This window comes from Triturus cristatus, chromosome 3_1, assembly GCF_964204655.1.
Source record: "Triturus cristatus chromosome 3_1, aTriCri1.1, whole genome shotgun sequence".
In the NCBI taxonomy this organism is placed as follows: Eukaryota; Metazoa; Chordata; class Amphibia; order Caudata; family Salamandridae; genus Triturus; species Triturus cristatus.
The window spans coordinates 518,111,485-518,134,299 of record NC_140583.1 but is presented as its reverse complement, the minus strand read 5'-3'; the positions used below and the strand labels follow the sequence as shown (position 1 = coordinate 518,134,299).

General features: G+C 43.9%; 1 protein-coding gene across 3 annotated transcripts in view; it reads left to right on the top strand.

The window, feature by feature from the left end:
* The window catches only part of WDR93 (WD repeat domain 93), a 486,239-nt gene that overhangs the window by 145,966 nt on the left and 317,458 nt on the right, over positions 1-22,815 (top strand). For 2 of the 3 annotated variants that reach the window (XM_085644426.1, XM_085644427.1), the window contains 2 exons: positions 18,099-18,181; positions 22,344-22,482. In XM_085644426.1, coding sequence (XP_085500552.1) covers positions 18,099-18,181; positions 22,344-22,482 — 222 coding nt within the window. Of the gene's footprint in view, positions 1-18,098; positions 18,182-22,339; positions 22,483-22,815 lie in introns of all 3 variants that reach the window. The other variant, XM_085644428.1, reaches the window with a different exon arrangement.

Here is a 22,815-nt window from a genome sequence, read left to right as displayed (position 1 = left end):
ATGCATTGATTATTGCAATGGCCTCCTGGCTGGAGTTAACAAGGCTGTTTTAAAGAAGCTACAGGTGGTACAACATACTGCAGCACATTTGGTGCTCAAACTCCCCAGAAGATCCTTAGCCTCTGCAGCCATGAACAGCCTTCATTGGCTCTCGGTTCACAAGAGAATCCTTTTTAAGATTCTCCTGATTACCTTTAGAGCTAAAATGAATACGGGTCCTAAATTTCTGTCGGCACGCTTTGTCCCATATACAACTACTAGACTGCTTAGGTCCTCTTCAGCGAATCTCCTCAAACTGCCCTATTTCAGATACAAACTAAAAGGTGCTAAAACACTGGCCTTTCTGGGTGCTAGAGCCTGGAACAAGTTCCATGTACATCTTAGATCATGTAACACCGAATTTTTATTTAGGAAAGCCCTAAAACATAATTTACGGCACCACTGATGAATGTTGTTTTGCTCTGATCTAATTCCCTGTTCTGGAATTTTTTCTTTCCCCGTGTACGCTAGCGCCAAGATACTCATCACGGAGTGATAGCTGCGCTTTATAAATGAATCTTCAAATTCAAATGTTAATGGCATTTTCTTGTTAAAGGATATCGCACTAAAAATCTACCCTTTAAAATTAGCCCTGCACAACACCAACCCCTCATTCCCCCTTACCTCTCCTCTCCTCTATCTTCCTTGGTGATGTTCTACGTCGTTAAGAGGAAGCAAAAGTGTCCTTCTGTTTACTCTAACGACGTGGATTGCCTCCACATCTCTCTTTAAATGACGGAATCAGGTGCGTTTTTTTTATATTTTATTTTGGGGGGTGCCCCCCATGCCCTCTTTTTTAATCCCACGTTTTTTGGGGGGGGGGGAGACTCCCCAACCCCCCCTTTTTTTTCTTTTAACTATAGCACACATGCCTTTACTACGAATTTTGTAGTAAAGGTATGCGTGGTAAAGCCTTTTCGTTGTAACCACGCATGCGTTGTAATGCATGCGTGGTTATGGTTATGTGTGGAAACGGCCGCGTTGTAGTGGCCGTTTCCCGGTTTGCACATGCACCACACTCACCTTTTTCTCACTACGCTGTTGGGGTGGTTATACCCCGTCTACCCTCTGTGCTTGTCAACACTGGTTTTTTGAACCCCACACTCACCTTTTTGTCACTACACTGATGGGGAGGTTATCCCCATCTACCCTATGTGCTTGTCAACAGTGGTCTTTTGAAACCCACACTCACCTTTTAGTCACTACACTGAAGGGTGAGGGTTATACCCCATCTACCCTATGTGCTTGGCAATACTGTGGGTTTGATCCCACTAACAGCTTATGGTCATTACACTGAATGGGTGGGTTATGTACCATGTCCCCTGTGTGCCTGACGATGCAGGGTGTTTGAATACCACAATCTGCTTTTTTTAGCTACAGTGTATTTGTTTTGACAATTCAGGGGGGATGGACAGACACCCCCTATGGGATGGACACTGCTGGGGGGATGGACATCCACCCCCTGTGGGGTGGACAATGCTAGGGGGATGGACAGACACCCCCTATGGGGTGGACAATGCTGGGTGGATGGACATCCACCCCCTATGGGTGTGTTGGCTTTTGCGGGATCGTGATGTTTTTGTGTGTGGTAGGTGTTTGACTTACCGTCTGTGACGCACGCGTCTGTTCTGGTTGTTGATTCGATCATAGGCGTACAGTATAGGGATGACATGCGCGATCGGATACATTGCTGCTTCGTCTCGTACACGCTGATCATGTTGTGGCGCCAATCGGAGCTGAAACACAGCTCTTCCGGATGCTCTGACGTGCTGGATGTGGCAACCTGTTCGGCGCGTAGGAAGTACACATCGTAATGGCTCAGCCGGAAACTGCTTATGAAATGGCTCCGGACGACTCCATTCAGCGTTTGCAGAGCAGGCTCATATGGAAAATGTCGCTAGATTCAGAGCGTGCGTGTCGTTTGGGAATTGGACACATTTGCACATCGTACTTCGTCGTTTGGACAGAACGGCTCCCGGAACGTGTCGGTCGAAAGGTAACACTACGGACGGCTCTTGGAGGGCCTTCCAAGCGAGATCGGAATCGACCCCATAGTGTTTTGAATATCCTTATAAAGTCACTATTTTACTGTTTAGCCTTGTGCACTTAGCATGTTTCGTGTCTGTAAAGAAAGTAGAACTCATTTGATAAACTCTGAGATCCAAAGATACTTTTGAGTTGAGATCTATGTGCATTAAGTCAATTCTGTATTAATATGATTGTTTTTAATAACTAGTAGTAGAGTTATAAACTCCAAACTGGGAATGAAGTCAATGACTGACAGTTAGGAAGTTTGGTGTCTGGAAAAGAAATTATTAACAAGTTTTGACAAACATAATAATGATGGTGCATTTCCAGTTTTTGATGTTGTCTATATGCTCTGTGGTTGCTGCAGGTAATAACAAAGGGTTGATATACATTGATGTATTTGTTCTCTTGTTTTTCTTTGTCTTGGTGTATGTGTGTTCAGCGTTTTGTGATTTTATTAATTATTATTCATGCTGGACCAATAATATGAATCCTTTGTGATGACTACTGCTACAACATTCAAACAGCCCTGAAGAAGCATGATTCTGAACACAACGTAACATGTTTTGGTTGTTAAGGATACTATATTTGTTTCGCTAAATGACAGGTCGCCATACACTGGGGAAGTAGGAGGGTTCCCTCAAAAAATGATTGGATGAAAGATGTAACTTTTGGCCACTCACAATTGACCACGTTTTGGGAGCTGATGCCTTCAACATCTCGACCCAAGGACATTTGAGAACCCTTTGTTATGTGGGCCTGTGAACATCAAGAGACAACTGTAGACAAGACAACCCAAGGGTGACCTGGGGAGAGACCGGGGTGTGATACGGCACACTGTTTAGGGGGGAGGAAAATATGCGGTCGTACACTGCTTTACAAATGCTTACTACGAATCCCAAATATGTGGTTGAGAAGATTCTTGTAATGAACTATTATGAGACAATTGCAGTTGCAACCTTTATAATAGGAAGCACTTACCTTGTTACTGTTATTGTGCAAAGGAGCGAACCTGAATACAAATATAACTGTAATTAACATGATGGTGTTATGTAATGATGACTATATACTGAATAGCAACTGGCTGGCTGTTTATGTAAGCTGTTGTATTGTTTTTAAAATGCCAATACAAAAAAAAAAGGATACTATATTTGTTCTTTCAAAGAACAGGAATATCCTAAATGATTGTACTTTGTGATGAATCAGCTTTGAGACGAAAAAAGCATTAAATGTGAATTTTATAATTGGTGGTGATGTGCAATATAATACTCTTTTGTAGAAAAAAAATGTGTTGGTTGTTAGCAATTTTCTATTAATTTAATGAAGCTTAGTATGACATCATTTGCTAATCTGTGTTATTTCCAATGTCAAGGATATTATTGTTCTTATAGTATGTTGCTCTCCACTACAAGAATCACCTTGAGCTATATTAGTTGTATTTAATGTTGAGGTTTGTTGGGTTTCCTGTTATCATTATTTACTTTGTTGGACCGACCCTCTCTGCAGGGTCACCCCCAAACTTTTGGCTTTACCTTCCCCTTTTTCTTTTTTGCTGATTATTTTTTTTGTTGGTGTTAGGACTCTGTGCTCTTTACCACTGCTAACCAATGCTAATTTGCTTGTGTTCTCTTCTCTAAACGTGGTTAAATTGGCTTACACCCAAATGGCATAATTCATTTACTTATAAGTTGCTAGTAAAGTAGTACTACATGTACCCAGGGCCTACTAGTGGGCATGAAGCCCTTGTTGTGCCACATGCTTAAGTAGCTTTGCACACCTGTCTGAGGCCTCTCATTGCAGGCGGTGTGTGGAGTTTTAAACTGATATTTCAACCCTGCAAAGTAAACCTTTTCTCAGGGCGCTATCTCCCTTTTTAATACGTATCAGGAATCCCTAGGGTAGGCCTCGAACAGCCCAGAAGGCAAGGGGCACTGTATTTACAAAGTACGACATGTACTTTTAAGTTTTACATGTCTTGCTAGTGAAAAACTCTTAAAATTAGTTTCTCACTATTGCAAGGCCTACCTCTCCCATAGGATAACATTTGCATTACCTTATTACATTTAATACGGATATCGTCCAAATTGGAACATAAAAACAATTCATGTTTGGTGTCTACGAACTTGTAATAAGAAATCCTCTTTTACGGCAAAGTCAGATTTTGGATTACAATTTTGAAAATGCCACTTTTAGAAAGTAAACTATGTAACCTAGATGAATATCCAAGGGCTTTAAGTGCACTACTAAAAAGTTACTTTATCCTAAGTGTGCATATATTTACATGTATCCAGATGTATATGTCATCATCAGATCAAGGCCGGTCTGATTAACTGTAGATCCCTCCCAAAACACGCTATGGATATTTGGCTTCTACTGCAGATTCACAAGTGGGATATACTATTCTTGACAGAGACGTGGCTTAGAGATTGCTCAAACCCGGATATATACTTAGCGGTCCCGTTGGGCTATAGATTGGTCAATGTAAATAGAGCAGACAATAGGTTAGGAGGAGGGCTTGCAATAATTCTAAGGGAAGAATGGGACATGACTCATATGAAAATCGAAGGCCTGGGACCCACCGAAGCCATGATTTTTCATTTCAAATTCTCCAACAGATCTTCGATGGCAGGTTTATTGATCTATAGACCCCCGAACACACTGGCCACCTACTGGACAGCGCTGTTTGACTGCATTGCTAACCTTTCCTTACGTTATTCTAACTTCACCGTGTTGGGTGATTTTAATGTACACATGGACAATGCAAGCTGCCCTCTAGCCAATCAATTAGAGGACTCCCTAAAGAGTTTGAATTTAGCGCAAAAAGTACTGTCCCCCACTCACTGTGCAGGCCATACCTTAGACCTTCTCTTCACCAATGATCCTCTTCTAAAGATGGAAGAATTGCTTCCCGTTACATGGTCTGACCATATGATGGTCCAGTTCAGGTTGAGTCTGAAGTGTGAGTGCAACCCTAGTAGGCCTGTGACAGAGTATAGACGAAATTGGAAGAAAATTACGCCTCAATCTATGAGGGATGAACTACTCAACTCCTCCCCCACATTGACTGGGAATCCTAACTCGGATACCTCCCTTATTAGTGCATGGATTACGGCAGCCTTAGATAAATCGGCTCCAATTAAATCATGCAAAGTGGTCAGGAATAAACCATCAGCACCCTGGTTTAACATGGAGCTCCGGACTGAAAAGAGCCGTTGTAAGAGACTCGAGCGAGTCTGGAGGAAGAAATATGAATCTACTGCTAAAGTAGCATATAAGCTAGCCCTAAAAGAATTCCATACACTGAAACGGAAGGTGATGAGAGAGTATATGGCTAAACAAATCCGGAATGCGGACAATCCATCCAGAGAGATTTTCAGGATAGCAGAGGGCTTCCTGAAACCTCAGGCTTTAAAGAGCTCCATCCCACCCTCTTTGAACCTCTGTGAGGAATTGGCCGTCTTTTTTCAGGACAAAATTCTGACCATTTATTCCACCTTTCCCTCAACTGAAAATCAGGTGATACCCCGAATTAGTACAGTAGATAACTGGTCAACTTTTCGTAGATTTGAGAAGGCAGCCTCTCTGACGGAACTTTTGAAAATTAAGTCTGGCTCTCCCCTTGACCCGTGTCCAGCCAGAATTTTTAAACTTTTAGCACCTCTTCTGAATGACACCTTTAATGCATTGTGGAACTCCTCCTTGGAAACCGGTATCTTTCCATCGGATTGGAAAAAGGCATTGGTCCGCCCCATCCTGAAAAAAGAGGATGCCGACCCCTCGGAGCTGAAACACTTTAGACCTATTTCCCTATTGCCAGCCCCCGCTAAAGTCCTGGAAAAGGAAGTTCAGAGACAACTCTCTGACTTCCTTGAATCTAACAACCATTTACATGACTCACAATCAGGATTTAGGGCCGGCTACAGCACGGAAACCGCCCTACTGGAAGTTTCTGAATCCATACGTGAAACCCTTGATCATGGTAGCTGTGCTATGCTGGTACTTTTGGACTTATCGGCTGCGTTTGACACGGTCTCCCACAAGATCCTCCTAAATAGACTATTTGGGATAGGAGTGACGGGGACCGTGTTGAGTTGGTTTCAATCTTTTCTGGAAAATAGGTCTCAACAGGTGGTTTTACACCCACATGTTTCTAGCTCTAGATCTTTGGCGCAAGGGGTGCCACAGGGCTCGGCATTAAGTCCGACGCTCTTTAATGTTTACCTTGCGCCCCTTGCTGAAATCATTGAGAATTGGGGTGTGCGAGTTGTCTCCTATGCTGACGACACACAGCTAATCTTCTCTTTCAAGGAATATGACGACACAGCTTTCACTAATTTCAAACAATGCCTACTAAACATCTCGACCTGGATGACCGAAAATTGTCTTAAACTAAATACTGATAAGACGGAGGTCTTATTTTTTAATCAACCTACCCCTCCACGGGCGGAATTGTGGTGGCCAGTAGAATTGAATCCACCCCCGATACCGGTTCCGGTGGCAAGGAACTTAGGGGTCAGATTTGACTCACAACTGTCTGGCAAGGCACAAATCACACATATCTCCTCTCTTTGTTTTTGGAGACTGAAAACACTACGAAGATTTCTACGCTTCCTTCCTATGGACTGTAGGAAGGCAGTGGTACACGCCCTCATCACTTCCCAACTTGATTATGCCAACAGTTTGTACATTGGCCTCCCAGATTTCCTAATGAGAAGGCTGCAGCGTATCCAAAACGCTGCGGCCAGACTTTTGAGGAATGTGCCTTTACGATATCACATTTCGCCGCATTTGGAAAGCCTCCATTGGCTGCCAGTAGCGAAAAGAGTGCAGTTTAAAGCTATCGTGCTGGCTCATAAAGCCTTTAGAGGGGTAGGCCCTCGGTATCTGAAACAAAGACTGCAAAAATATCTTCCACCAAGAACGCTTAGATCCAGCAAACAAAATCTTTTGATTATGCCTAGGTTCAGAAAGTCGAGGACAGGTGGACGTGCGTTTTCCGTGAAAACGGCCATGTTATGGAACAATCTACCTAATGATCTCAGACTCATTGATAAGGAACTCCCGTTCAGAAAGGCCTTGAAAACCTGGCTATTCAGACTACCTTAGAGATCGGCTCTAGCTGCTCTCCTCTCAATCTCTTGCGCCTGTTGGACATTAGCGCCGGGACACTTCCGTTGGAAGTAGCTGTCGCGCTTTATAAATATAATAATAATAATAATAATAATCAATGAAACAATCGTAAACTTTGATCATCTTCACGTCAAACAAATTCATCAAACTGCTTAAGAAATAATAATCAGGTATGAAAAATGACGAATGATAGAGTCTGCTTTATTTCGGTTGATTGCAGATGCTCTTCAATAAGCAACACGATGATGCTTTATCTCAAAAATGCAAATCAGCAATAACATCTTTCCCAATGCATTTCGGGCGGAATGCGCCCTTCATATGGGGGATCTAGAACATTAATAATCAAACATGAATATCTCAATAATCCTGAATCATACAGTGTGTTTAAAGCAAAGGGATAATAAAGGGCTCAGAGGAGTGCAAGGCCAGAAGTTGAAATAGCTCTGAATCACCAAAAGATAATAGCTAGGAAAGATATGAGAGGCAGGTTGGTGGCAGTGAAAGTAAACCTCATAGATCAAAAAGGTCACCCGACATGCAGTGCTATTGCGGGAAAAATACATCAATGTACTTGCTGAAAAGCACCGAAATCAGGGCACAATGAGAATATTCAAGCACAAATGAAAACATGCGAACAGCTGTGAAAATAAAAGACAATACCGAATGGACTTCACAAAAACGTGGCAAAAACTGAAACCAGAATACGGCGAACAATGATTAATGCATACCTCTGGTGATGGCTGAGTAAGCTTAACACAAATTAGAGGGTCCTATAATGTAAAAGTGCATAAAATAGTGAATACCGAATGTAATACGAGTGCAGAATAAAAGAAAAATGATGAAAACAAGAGTCTTACCAGCACACGAATGTGAACTCCTGTGTAACCACAAAGCCAGTATCTCTAATGCGGAAAAAGCATCTAATGAAAGTATGTGGCTCGACAAGTTTTAAAACGAGACAACGCGATGCTCCTAATTTTGAAAGGAGGAATCCCCCTCCTTGATCTGGATATTAAGTGAGCTCTGTCTCACTTATGCAACCTGTATTGTTCAGTCAGGAACTGCATTCCCTTGTGTATTGATTAATTGTTGGGCATGTATGCTGGACCTGGTACAAAAAAGCCCATAGTCCCTCTTATTTGTAGACATTTCATGCATGGGCTACCCCCATGGGACTTGTTATTTCAGGTTACCAGGATAATACAATTGTTATTCCTGGCCCACACAAGTACCTAAGTCCCACTGTCCTAGCTTGTCTTCTGAGTCTCCCGGCACTCCCATACCACCAGGATGGAAGAGAACTTGGGACTCAGCTTTGGATACGACATAGTGGCTGAGATTCTAACCCTCCCTCTTGGGGACCGATGGCAGTTCAGCCTCCGGTAAGCAGTCTGAAGACTGGTCCTCACTTTCAACCTTGAAACGTGAGTGGCTTAAAATAAGTCTACGCGGTGCCATGATGACCGAGTTTCTGCAGGCGAATATAGCCCCTAATGGCCTCATAGTGAACAATTGTCCACGCTTGTTCCTAGAAGACGCTGTCTTTAAGAAAGAGTGGTCCCTAGTAGCATGGAAGTGCAGTAGGGACTGGCTCATCCTTATTATTAACACCGCCAAAAGGATTGCTGACACTCTACTGGTAAGTATCCAGATGGCAGAAGGGGCACTTAAAGTAACCGTACAGACCACTGCTTTTAAAACAAAGCTAGCAGAGATCAATGCTGAGATTGCCAACAATAAAGAATACCTGATGAAACAAAACAATCTCAAAGCTCCAAAAGGATATACAAAAATCTGATAAAGAAAAGTTATATCCCTACTTGAGAGCAGACTACACCCCAACGGGTGGTAGTAATTCATCTGATGAAGGCTCCAACACGACGAGGAGAGGTTCCTCATCCAACAGCGACTCGAGCAACAGAAGCTGGGGCAGTAACAACTCCAGACGTAATACCCGCCTGTTGTACCCAGCATACAATATGCCACCGTATCAAGGACGCCCATTTTGGCAAGTCCCCATGTACCATCAGGGACATCCGTATTTCTTCCAACAAGGAAATAACCTCCCTTTTTTAGACAGAGGCTGGGTCAGAGGAAGAGGGCGGAGAAGAGGGCATCAAAAGAGAGTACAATGGCAGGAACAACCAACCCTCTCGGAAGAGACGAGGAGTCAGACAAGAGGGAAGAGAAATTGATTGTTAATCTCTCTTCTAGGATTCTTACCTCTTCCGAAGAGAAAGTACTACAGAAAGATTTGGGTTATGTCCCTACCCCTAAGACTGATAGGTTTCGTGACACATGTGAAATTCAAGTTTTTTTTCGCAAGATACGCCTCAAAGCATATTTCTAAGACAAATCCACCATACTGATGCAGGGCTCAGGGCTACATAAACCATCCACCTTCACACCGAACAGTAGCAGGGTACCAAACGAGGTATTGACATTTGAACAGGCTGTACTCAAAGACCTAACCAGTGACATTAAACCCACCACCTTCCACAATTTATCCTCAGCTGAACTGACGGCTGTCAGGGCTCTGGCGGATAACCCAGATATTACCATTAAACAAGCTGATAAGGGTGGGGCCACAGTTATCATGTCAACTATTGACTACGATACAGAATGCCTAAGACAACTCAGCAACCGGAGGTATTACACTCCCATAACAGATGATCCTACCCCACGACTAGCCACCATTATATCAACCATGGTCTTCTCTGCTGAGATGGAGGGGTGGATTACTAAGAAGGAAGCAGAATTCCTCATCACTAAGGACCCCTATACACCATACTTTTACATCTTGCCAAAGATTCACAAAGGGGTCACTCCAGTCACCGGTAGGCCCATCGTCTTGGGGATTGGGTCTATCCTCGAACCACTCTCGAGGTTCTGTGATAATTTTTTGCAACCCCTGGTTAGAGCCATTCCGTCATTCTTACAAGACACCACTGATGTCCTCCGCCTGATTGAGGGGGTCCAACATCCAGAAGAACTCAACCTTCTGGTTACTCTGGATGTTAAGGCGCTCTACACCAACATCCCACAACGTGCCATATTAAGTGTCATAGAGGATGCACTGACTAAAATAGATTGGGATTCGCCGACTCCAGTGCCATTTGTGCTCGAGTGTGCCACGTTGCCATGTTGGCATTGACTGAGAACGTCTTTGAATATAATAAACAACTCTATCATCAGACCCAGGGCACTTCAATGGGCAGCGCATTTGCAAAGAGAGTGGTGTGTTTGTTTATGTCTGCCTTTGAGGAAAGAGAGATCCACAGTCCATCTAACCCCTACCTCATTAATGTGGTTTTGTGGAAGAGGTTTATTGACGATATCCTCATCTTGTGGAAGGGGAAAGATCGAGATGTGATGAATTTTGTCACTGGACCAACCCCTTAAACCCCTATTTGAAGTTCACCAGCACCATCTCAGACAATAATATCCCTTTCCTTGACCTCAAGTTCAGGTTAGAAGAAGGTCAGATCAGTACTACACTGTACAGAAAACCCACCGACAGAAACAGTCTTCTCCTATTTAGCAGCCACCACCCGAGAGCCTTGAAAGAAAACCTGCTTTTCGGTCAGTTCCTCCAAATCAGGAGGAACTGCATTTCTGAGGCCGACTTTAAAACTTAGGCAGCCATTTTAGCAGAAGGCTTACGCAAAAGCGAATAGCCCATAAGCAGTATTGCACTATCACTTCTGAGGGCCAGAAATAATAATCGTGAAGCACTACTGGAAACAAGGCAAAAAGACCCCAGTAGGGTCCTCACATGTGTCACCGCCTTTACCCCGGACTTCAATAGGATCGGGAGTATCATAAGGAAACATTGGGACATTCTCAATACCAGCACACTCAACCTGCCAACTCCAAGGTTTCCTTTTAAACGCACCAGCAACCTCAAGGATATACTGATACATACCAGGCCTAAAGTCCACAACACCACCACACAAAGATCCTTGTGGAACCTTCCACCTGTTGTGGGACACTACCCATGCGGTGCCTGCACAGTTTGTCCACTTACAAAACCTACTAAATATTTAACATTCACCAATGGGTTTAAGTTGCAGCTAAAGAGGTATACTAACTGCAACACTCCTAATTGCATATACATGCTCACCTGCCCCTGTGGACTCTGTTATATAGGCATGACTACCAGACCTATCAAGACATGCATTGCAGAACATAGGAGCAATTTCAGGTGTCACAAAACCAACACTACGATGACTGCACATTTTGAACTCCTGAAACATTTACCAGATTCACTACGCTGGGTCGTTTTAGAAGCGTACCCCAAAATGAACAAGGGGACTCTGTTTCGCACTGAACAGAGAAGGGTGGTGAGGCTTGCCTCCGATAAAGAGGGATTAAATGAGGATATTCCATGGAGCCTGCTTACTAGATAAAATATACCCTCCAGAGTATCCCTTACCCTCAAAATTCTGGTTGACTAACACATAATTCTGGCTGGCTAACATTATATTACAGCTCCTTTAAGACCTTTTTGCACGCTACAATCTCCCGTTGTGACCACCAACACACGGGTTTTGAGCACATCTACATGAGTACATTTGGGACACTAATGTATGCTTGGTTCATTGTGACATCCTGACGTGGTCTTAACTTTTATTAGGTTCGACAGAGACCACCGGACCCTTTCATAAGGATCCGTTCCACTACTATAAATTAGCGCCCAATGACCTGTTGTCAGGGCCCCCACGTACTCCCCAATGAGGCTGAGACCCTGTCTATTGAAGATCACGAAATTCAGTACATCACGCTTCTTCTTAGCGATTATACACATTCTGTAGGTGAGGTACATTAACCACAGGGACACCAGCGACATTAGTACATGCCTGGCCCAACTAGACAGTACAAAATGGCCGACACGCTAACGCGGTCTATTGGAGGGTACCAGATCTTGTTCGAGTGATCCACTCTACTATTCCAACATGGCGCCCACCAATTTAGGTTGAGGCTAGCGCTCCAGCGCTTTTCACAGTGAGACTGGGTGGCCCGCCCCTTCTGACATCGACCGCAAGCTTAACAACGCCACGCCACAGACTGCCATTACCTTCCGGTCCCGGAAGAGTGAGGAGTAGGTCCTCCGACATCTTACAGAGAAGACGCGCATGTAATTGACTTCCTGTTCCTGGCATGGCAATGCCCATGGATTCCTTGGCTTCTTCGCTTCAGGTGAGTCCTTAATGTTTGCGATACTGCAGCCTGCCGGCTGCTTTGTTTGTGTGTCTCCTGACATTATGGTATTCTGCAGAGAGCTGCACAGTCGCCATGGCCCCAGCGGCCACGCACGTTGGGTACTGGACTGTCCCTTCCCGATGCACTCAGTTTTGGGTGATGGGCTGTGCTGCACCTCCTCGCGCCGTGCCGGACTGCTTGAGTACTCTGATACAGCCCCTTGCTGTACTCCACGTTCTGGGACTCGTAAACAAGCTTATGGGACACCTTGGCCCGACGTCGTCCGTTGAATCCCTGGCCACTGTGACAGATGGGAATACCAATTAACCAGCTGTATCACACTACATTTTACCTCATAATTTGTTTCCTCCCTCATTTCAATCTCATAGGACACTGCACCATTTTAGTGTCAAAACCTGCCAGAACACGTTGATACTAGCCATTGACCCCAATGGGGTGAGTCCCTACTTACTATTAGTTTTAACTGCTCTGCCACTCTGAGATAATGATTTTAATATTGTCCCCTCACGCATGGTCACAGCACTTCAGCGTGAAGCATGCTTTCATCACAGTTTGAGAGTTGCACGGTTATTTACGAAGTTGTGTGATGAACGTAATGAATATGCACATAAATATGCTGTGAATTTCCTTTTTCTTACAGGCTGATCTCCTAGATTGACAGGTACCACACTTAGTCTGCTGTGTGTGGTCCATCACTTTTGCTACATTGGACCACTATTGATGAATTGCGGTCTAATTGACATTTAGGCAAGAAACATGTTGACCTTGGAGCGCGGTACCCTGTAACATTACAGCAGGGGTGCGCCACACTTAGTTTTAACCAGGATAGGGGCCACACTCATTACATTAGTACTGATTGGACCTCTACTTCCTGTTTTAGTCCCACTTCTTTACACATCTACACTCACTAGGCCCCTCACACTCACTGCACCTTACGGCAAGGAATAAAAGATCTCTGCTAAAGAGCCCCTTCGAGGGTGCCCGTCGGGTATTGCAGCGCCGACCCGACGAGGGGCAGACCAGATGATGAAGCATGACAGCTGGCTGGGTGTGTGAGGGCCCTAATTCCCAAAGGAGGAATCCCCCTCCTTGATCTGGATATTAAGTGACCTCTGTCTCTCTTATGCAACCTGTATTGTTCAGTCAGGAACTGCATACCCTTGTGTATTGATTAATTTCCCTGCTTTAGCCATATATATCCTGTAGCCTGTAGCTGGGTCCAATAACTAGGTGTAGTTGGCTGATCGCCTTTGTGTATTCCTCCTCGACAGCCTCACTCAATAGTGTGCTTAGGTGTGCCTTGATGGCCCATCACTGGCAGAATGGGAGGGCAAAGCTGGGCACAGCCCTATTTACACCTGAATATGCTGTGTCCTGCCTTCAGACAAAGGATTGTATACCCCCTGTAGTTAGTCTGGAGCCAGGGGAGGCAGGAAACCTGAGCACTTCAAACGGAACCCTGTAGAAGTTTCTTCCACTTCAAAAAAGCCATCTGGTATAAATATTGGACCTCAGACACCAACTCTGGATTACACTTCGGGACCTGTGGAAGACCCTGCCAGGAAGAGAAAAAGACTGCTGTGCTGCTGAAAGGACTGCCACTATGCTGAACTATTGCCTGATGTGCTAACCTCCTGTCTGCTGCCCTCTTGCCTGGGTGATAACAACTGGACCTGCACCCTATACCCAGGACCACCAAAGTAACTCCAAGGGCTAGTCTCTTGTAACCAGCACTTGGACTCTGCCATTGTGAGTTCCAGCCAGCCAAGTGGTGCCAGCCCATTCATGAACCCTTGGAGGTGGGCCTGAAGGTGTGCATGACATCTGCTTGGAGGATTCTTGCAGCGCAAGGACTCCGTATTGACCTACCCGTCCCATTGGAACCACCACTGGGCGATGCACCCCTGATTCAGGCCTTTACTGCACAAGCCTCTCATTGATAGTAGCCAGATACAGGACATTGCATTGCAAGCCTTGCAGTCTATTCGGAATTAACCGGTGTGCAAAAAATCCTCGGCGCAAGTCTTCGCATCGCAAGCCTTTCTACTCGACAGCCTCCTTGACAGCAATGCAGGACCTCGCATTGCAGCCTCGCAGCTCTGTAGAACCGAAGTTGCACAACACATCTCCAACCCGGATCTCGCATTACCTCGGCTGTGCGATGCATCCTTGGCGCCGGACCTTGCACCGCTCCTCAAACAGGATTTAAGGTGCTCTTGTTCTGCAGGCCTAACTGGGTCCCCGTAGCTGGCCCTCGCTTCAGCGCTGTCGGCTTGAACTTGTGAGTTTGTCCTGGTCCAGCGCAGCCAGATATCCGGAGTTGGTGCTTTGTGTTTTTGGTGCTATTTTCACTAAAATCTTTAATCCTGCATATCTGTTGTTCTACTGATTTGATTTTTGTTGTTTTGGTCTTGTTTTATTTATTAAAATGTAGTCTATTCTTCTAGGTTGGTGTGGGATCCTTCTTGTGTTGTATTTTCACATTAACACTGTTTGAATTGTTGCCCAAATACTTTACACATTGCCTCTAAGTTAAGCCTGACTGCTCTGTGCTAAGCTACCGGGGGTTGAGCACAGGTGAATCTTGGGTTTGCTTGTGCCTTACCCTGACTAGGATTGTGGCTGCTGCTTGACCAGGGCTTCCACCCCAGTCAACTAGTAACCCAATTTCTAACAGTTACTCTCTGAGGAATATATTCCTAAATAACAATGTAATTTTATCAATAGCCATGTATAAGTATACATGTAAAGAAGGAGACACAAGACTGAGTGCACTGGCTTGCTGGCACTAAGATGTTTGTATCCAGTTTCTGTTGATTGATGCAATTAAGAAGATCGTTCCTAATAAAGCACCAGGGCTAGATAAGATCCGGGAGACTTCCACCTAGATGAGATTGATATTTGGAGCCCTTAGATTAAGTTGTATTTTAATGCCATTTCGACACCAAGCCCTATATCTTGGGCAGGGGTTGTAATAATACCGATTTACAAAAAGGGTCCTCGATCCCTCCCGACAAACTATAGGCCCATAAGCCTTATAGATGGCTCCCAAAAGCTGTTTAGTAGAATTATTTTGGCTAGGCTACAGGATTGGTTGACCAAGAATGAGATATTGACCCCATTCCAGCTTATTTCTGAGACCACACCAGCACTATAGATCAAGTGTTCCGAATCCTGCTTTTATTTTGGAGAACAGTGGTTGTAAGGGGTGGTTGTCTTTATGTGGTATTCGTAGACCTACAATCTGCATTCGACCTGGTGCCTAGATCCATCCATGGCAGGTACTAGCTAATGTAGGGGGTTCCTAACTATCTCTTGGATATTAATATTAGGCTTCACAAACACAATAATGCACAGGTCAGATGTGGCCAACTGGGCATATTGACTGACCCGTTCCCTGTTAACAGAGTGTTTAGACAAGGCTGGTTCCCTGCCCACACTCTATTTACATTATATATCAATGACCTGGTAGCCAACCCGGACCAATGTGAAAATGATGCCCCAAGTCTGGCAAACACTAAGGTCCCCACACTTATTTTTGCAGATGTTACGCTTTCGCTCTCCGAATCACCAATGGGGTTGCAAAATGTTTTAGATCATTTTGATTGCTTCTGCAGACAGAGGACCTTGGAAATTAATGTAGGGAAAACGAAGTACATGCTATTAAATCCCTGCCATTCCAAAAGGTCTAATCACATTTTGAAGTGGGCCCCTTTGGAGCGTGTGCATGCCTTTAAATATTTAGGGATCACACTAAAAGAGCAGCTCGACTGGCACACCCACATTGACAGCATAGGTTTAAACTTGAGCAATCTACCAGAGAAATGGTGAAAATGCATTGAGGCACTCAATTACGCCCTATTTCCCCAGCCCTTCAAATGTGGGGCCATGGGGAGGTGACTGCCCTGGTTGCAGTTGAAAACCGATATCTGCGCCAACTGACAGGTCGCCCTATGAGTACCCCCTAGGTCCATCTCAGGCTAGAATTAGGTCTCAGACCAACCTCTGATGGGATTGGAGTGGGAACTTTCCTGTATTGGAGAAGGATCTAGGCCACCCCTAAGTTATGCTCTTATCAACAGGGCCTAGAAGAAGTTCTCCGCACCTCGAGATCAGATAACATACCTTAGATTAAGTATGTTAACGAGACACTTATAATGACAGGGAATGAGAGATTATGAGTTGCCCCCAGCGAGGCCTGTGTGACCATTAAGCTATCCATTAAGATTATTACTGGCAGTACAAAAAGAGAATCATGCTGGGGCAGTCTACATTAGGTTCTCCAATTTACTTTTTCGTTATGATGAAGAATGAATTTAAAGAACAGTTTTCAGATGATATTGAACCTGTAGCTGCCAGGAAGCTCTTTTTTCAGTTTCAATATGGTACCCTCCCACTCCTATCATTTACCTCTAAGTGAGCGCTAAACTTAAAGACAGTAGATTGACTGTGCCCGTCCTGTGGAGTGTCTATGGAAACAGTTAAGCACGCCTTATTTTTCTGCCCACCACATTTGAGTGGCAGGAAAAAAATGATTATACCCAGTTGGGGAACATAAGGAGATGTTGAGAATTTTGAAATCTAATACCAGGCAATGCATAGCCTTTGCAGTCTCTTGGTATTTGCTCTTGAAAGGAAGAATAAGGCAGGAGCTAAGTATCCAGCAAATAGAATCTGGCACTGCTGTAGTAATGCGTTTGCACTAGACGTTTTATTTCATTAAAGATTATGACATTTTATTAGAACGAGGGAAGAAATCAAGATTCTAACAGTCTTATTATGATATCTGCACAAATCTTATATTTGTCATAATGAAAGGAAACTTTTAATGTATGTATTTTATCGAAAATATTTATTGTATGTTTGCTTTAATAGTTGTACAGAATTTATCAATTCAGGCTGTGTTGTTATTATGTACAATTGTGGCAACTTGCCGAAATAAATATTTTATGCATTGATTTTGCTTTTGCTTTGGTATAAAGCTCACACAACAAGTTGTTAAACACAGTGGGGCCAATAAAAAATACGAGTACATGAACTGGTAGTTCCCATACTCATAAATGCCTTCGTGAATCAGCCTCAAAGATGTCCAGCTCCCTTTTAATAAATGTGCAGAGAGAGGTCACAGTGCTTTCTATATACTCGAATTATATATGGATATTCCACAAATATTTCTATTGTGCTCCCATTTAAGATGCTTTGGCAACAATGCACTAAGACTTTTAAGAGAATGTGAAGCAATACTATGGGAGTAATACTTCCCACACTCATAAATGCATTTATGAATCGTCCTTAGTGTTAGGCATTGATAAGCGGGATGGTGCACTTGCAAGATAACTGACCGAGGTATCACAAGATTTCATGTGGGAACTCCATTCTATGGTTATTGGTTGCAGCACAGTTCCGTTGTTGGGCTGTTCGAAGTTAGTTTTTTTAGCTGCTGGAGACCTTGTTAATGGTGCTGAAAGCCATTAGGGGACAATGTTGTGTTGTTTCTGCTCCACAGACGCTACTTTGGGACACATAGTGACGGTCTGGCCTCTTTGATTTACATTGGACACCAGTCTCCATGGTGCAAAAAGTCTGCCTCAGGGTGATATGTTTGAACAGTACATTGCATTGTTTTTGGTTTGGTATATATTTTGCCCAGTGTAACCATAATGTGTTTTTATGTACAGGATGATATAAGCAAGAGGACTATTTGCACAAATGTCCGGACCTCTGAAGGAGGAGATTATGCAGGAGTTCATCTGGAAGGCAAGTTTTGAAAAGACTAATCGAATTCAAGTAAAAATTAAGTCCTTTATTCAACGCATTTTTAAAAAGACAGTCTTGCAACTTGTGCAGTGCTTGTTAACTGTGTCTAGACCAATCTGCTTTATTACCCTTTATACATTCCTTGACCAGAGTTCAATCCAAATGCTCAGAAAGTAAAACACCTCATCTCTTCTCTTTGCGCGAGGAAAATACAAATAAGGACAAGCGAAAGCGGAGGTTGAGAAAATGTTAATAATGCTATAAAACATTGAATTATAGATGATTACCTGTAATTAAGGGCTTGTTTTTACTGAGGGTCCTTTGTTTTACGCACATTGAAGGGCCTAATTACGATGTCGGGCGGAGTTATGTCTGTCCTATACCGTTGCGGTCTCGGGAATGACTGACCTCTGTTCGGCGGTCCCGACACCGCTATTACAATGTGACTGCACATGGTGAGGTTGCATACTCCCATTTGTAAATGGGAGCTTGTGCTACGGCCGCAAACCGGCCGTAGAATCCGTTCATCCTTGCACCGTGTGGCAAGCATCTCAAGGTGCCTGCCACACGGTGCAGAGATTAACAGTGGGGCACCATAGGTGCTCCCTCGGCCCCCAACCATAGGCCACAGGATAAAGGAGGCCCTGCTAGGGACCCCCAATGTCGACTTTCCGACCCTCATCGTAATTAGGGCCTTAATGTTATACTTGGTGTCCTGCCACTGACTGCAAAGACAATATGGTGATACCCCCTCACACAAATTACAAAAGAAACAGGCACCCTACCACTCCCACTCCACTTCGACATTATGCTCCCTTTTCAAAATATTTTTAACAATGAAGTAACTGGTGTCCTACCACTTAGTCCTACCACCCTCAGAATCACCTTCACCTCTCCTGTCCAAGTATTAAAAGTGAAACTACCTAGCATCCTGCCACACACCCCAGCACACTTTGTGCCATACCTTTCCATCAATCCCACAAAGAAGCACTGTCAAGTAGAGAGCCAGTGCTGCGCTTACAGTAGTTCAATGAGGGACGATACTAGCACGGACAATAGTTCCTTGTCAGCACGGATCTTTACAGGTCTGTGTCTGACAGAGAAAATTATGGTTAGCAGCACCACTTGCCACTCACATTGTCTGCCATCTAAGGGAGGCATGAGATGGTGGGCGAGATACTTTCCTCGCATTTCTGGAGACCCAGGCGAGGATTGGTAAAGACCAAGGAGGTGAGCACTTTCCAGTGATGTCACACTAGTTGAAATTAACGTTTTGCTCCACTGCTGTGAAATAAGCAGTAAATAACCAGATTTTGAATCTGGTATTCATGATAATGGTTTCTAATGTAAGTCATACATAGCAAGAAGATGCAACACAAACAAAAACCGGTTGCAATAAATAGGAGAGAGGAGACATTTTGGGGCTGATTACGATGGTGGTCGGAAAGCCTCCAACCACTAGTTGTAAGCTTTCTGACCGCATTCGGAGACTTTCCGACCGACACGGTCGGTTTGCGGTCTGATCGCCCGATTACGATGTCGCCGGTCTGAACTTAAACCTGCCGGTCATTCCAACGCGGTCCCGACCGGCTCTCGGTGTCTTCCGGCTGTTCAGAAACGTACTGTAACCCCCATTGACGGCGTTTACGCCATCGGGATTGTGATATCGGTTTCAGGCAGCCTTTCTGATACGAAAAGGCTGTCAAAAAGTGACTTTGGGGGCCCCTAGCAGGGCCTCCTTCACCCTGCGGCCTACGGTTGGTGGCCGAGGGGGTACCTAGTGTCCCCTCCTGTAAATCCCTGCACTGTGTGGCAGGCACCATGGGGTGGCTGCCACAGGGTTATACACACACCTCCATTACCCTATGGGAGCCTGTATTATGGCATGTTTACGGCCGTAACACAAGCTCCCATAGAGAAAAGAGAGTCTGCGACCGAACAGTGTTCGGTCGCATCGTAATCAGGTGGTCAGAGCCGCTGACCGGTGGTCGGTTGGTTCCGAGACCGCGACGGTGTTGGTCGGAGGCAACTCCAACTGACATCGTAATAAGTGTGACTTAGTGACTGAAGTCCAGCAGCATTCAGAATGTCATTGAATTCTGTCACAGTTATCTGAAGGGAACATTAAATGTATATTTTTGCAACTTTGACCTACTATCACGTGCACCATCCTTTTACTTTGAATATGCATTTTTATGATGCGTACTAAAGCCATCTTCCATTGTACTTAATTTCTTCACCTCTGCCTTTCCACTTATGCAAACTCACTCCTATGATGTCACGGTTAACCACCATAGTCTGTTTCAGAAAGGGGTGCGCCAGGATGTGTTGCTGGGCAACTAATTAACAAGCATTGGCAAAGCCAATAGGCCGCCCTTTAATGTGCCACTGCAATTAAATGCGGGCATTCACAAATGCTGTTTTCATGCATTGCATAAATCTGTTTCTCACTTTAAAGCCTGCCTTATTGACTTTACCTGTGCAGGAAGGAAAGTAGCACAAGGACTGGCTTTCTGTATATAATGCAAATAGGAGACAAATATTTGAATGTGACAAAACAGTCTGATGACTGAGTATTCTTTTGAGATTTAAATAGTCTTTATACATTCCAATGAATGCATTTTCTGGAAGACTGAATGATACACCAAACAGCCAATAGCATGAGATGAGAGAGTAATACTCCTCTAGTTGAAGCCTATATATTTAAAAAAACTGGTAATGATAGGTCTCTCAAGCAGTTTTACCATCAAGTCAGACCTAAAAAGAGGGTTTTGGAATGACTTGTGAACTGAGCTTGGATTGGCTACCCAGGTTTCGGTCAATAAGGGGGCTTGACAACATTTCACTGTGGAGCAATGACAGTTATGTTAGACCTTGCGCTTTAGGATCTGTGGAATTCACTGAGCGGGAAACGGAGTTGCAGTATGACACACGTTTTTGCAGACAGTACGCACATGGCGTAATTCATAGGAGTTTATTTGGGGTTTGGCGGACACGAAAAACCCCAAGATCTTTCATTATCATCAGCAAGGCGTTTTAGTGAGTCGAAAGGGTAGACTGTTCATCTGTAATTTAATTACTCCATTCTGTTTTTCTTTGCGATAAGAAGGGAGATACATAGGTCGTCTTTAAGGATCTTTACAAGACATAGTCCCTTCATTCCCTCATTCATTTTCCCCAGGGGACAGGGCCAGAGAGAGGGCTACGCCCCTTCCCCTTTTTATTTAGTTTTATTACCCTTTCTGTTCTATTTTTTTTTGGTCTCCATTTTTTAGGTTTGATTTTGTTTGTTTGCCTACTCCATCTCCCCCCTACCACCATCTAAGGATCTGTACTGTCTCTGTACTTCCGTTTTGCTCCCTGCTCTAGATTTTGTTCGCTTTTGTCTTTCATGTATGAGCCAGACTACTACACTTTGGCCTTTATTATGAGTGGTCTGGTAAAATCCCCATTATTTCCCATCCCAGGAATTACTTTCACTCGAGGTCATGGTAATTCTGGGAAAGGGGTAAAAACGTAGATTACATATTTTTGGGACAAACTTGGAAATCTATATTTCTGCACCGAGTCTCACATGGTTTGCCTTGATGTTTCACATGGAGATGCTGACTGCTTTTGGCATCCGAAATCCCTGTGTGAAAAAACCCAAACTTGTAATCCATTGGATCTGGTAACTGATGTTACTGAGCCCACTGGACCTGCTACTCTTAATGAGGGCCTTCGACTATTGTCAAACCGTCTGTTGTTTTTACTTAAATCATTTTGGGTATATTTCTATGAAAGTAGAAATTCTATAAATATTTAATTTTTAGTTTTATCTATTGGGTTTGTTACCAGGTTCAGTGAAATCTAAAAAAAATCACTGAGTGTGGCAAAAAACTTTTTTTTCACAATAAAGTGTTTCTCAGGTATTTCTCGATTTATGAACCAACGTCCTGAATGATGTCATTTCAATGTTATTATAAGCAGTCTGGCATCAGTTCCTTGTAACTTCAACTGACTTGCTCATTAATTGCAAGTCATTGCTACACTTACAATTGACAATGTGTACGTCCTTCTGCTAAATGTAAGCCATGAAAATAAACAATTTTCCACTCCGTTTTCTGAGATCCTATTTCTTCTTGTTTCAATTTTCTCACTGGGTCGTGGTAACCAAACGCAGGCAGTGGAGAGTCTTGCGTGGAGATTTATCGACTACCCAAGGATTCCTGGTTAAGGGAGCTGGAACGTTCCAAGGTAACATCAGCAACTGGATCCACCTCAGGAGCAGCAACTCTTCCCTTGAAACCAGGGATGCCCACTGAGGTACATTTTGGGTATTCAATACGTTGTTTAAAAATAATTCAAGAACTTCCATTATAATGGTATATGTTGCCAGGATTTCCTAGAGAAGTGTAGTCTTGCTACTATCCATGTAAGTCCTTGCCTAAGAACACACACTTGGGAGATTATGTATTCATTTTTCACTGCACAGAGATGCGTACACCAAAGAATTATAAAGGACACTGTGACACATAACTTTCCATTGTAAGCATACCATAGGGCAAAACTGTAGGGTAGACGGTGTCTACCCACTCTTTTCACAGGGTGGACGCTGTCCACCCTGCCAAGAAGTTGGACTCAGCAGGGATATGCTGA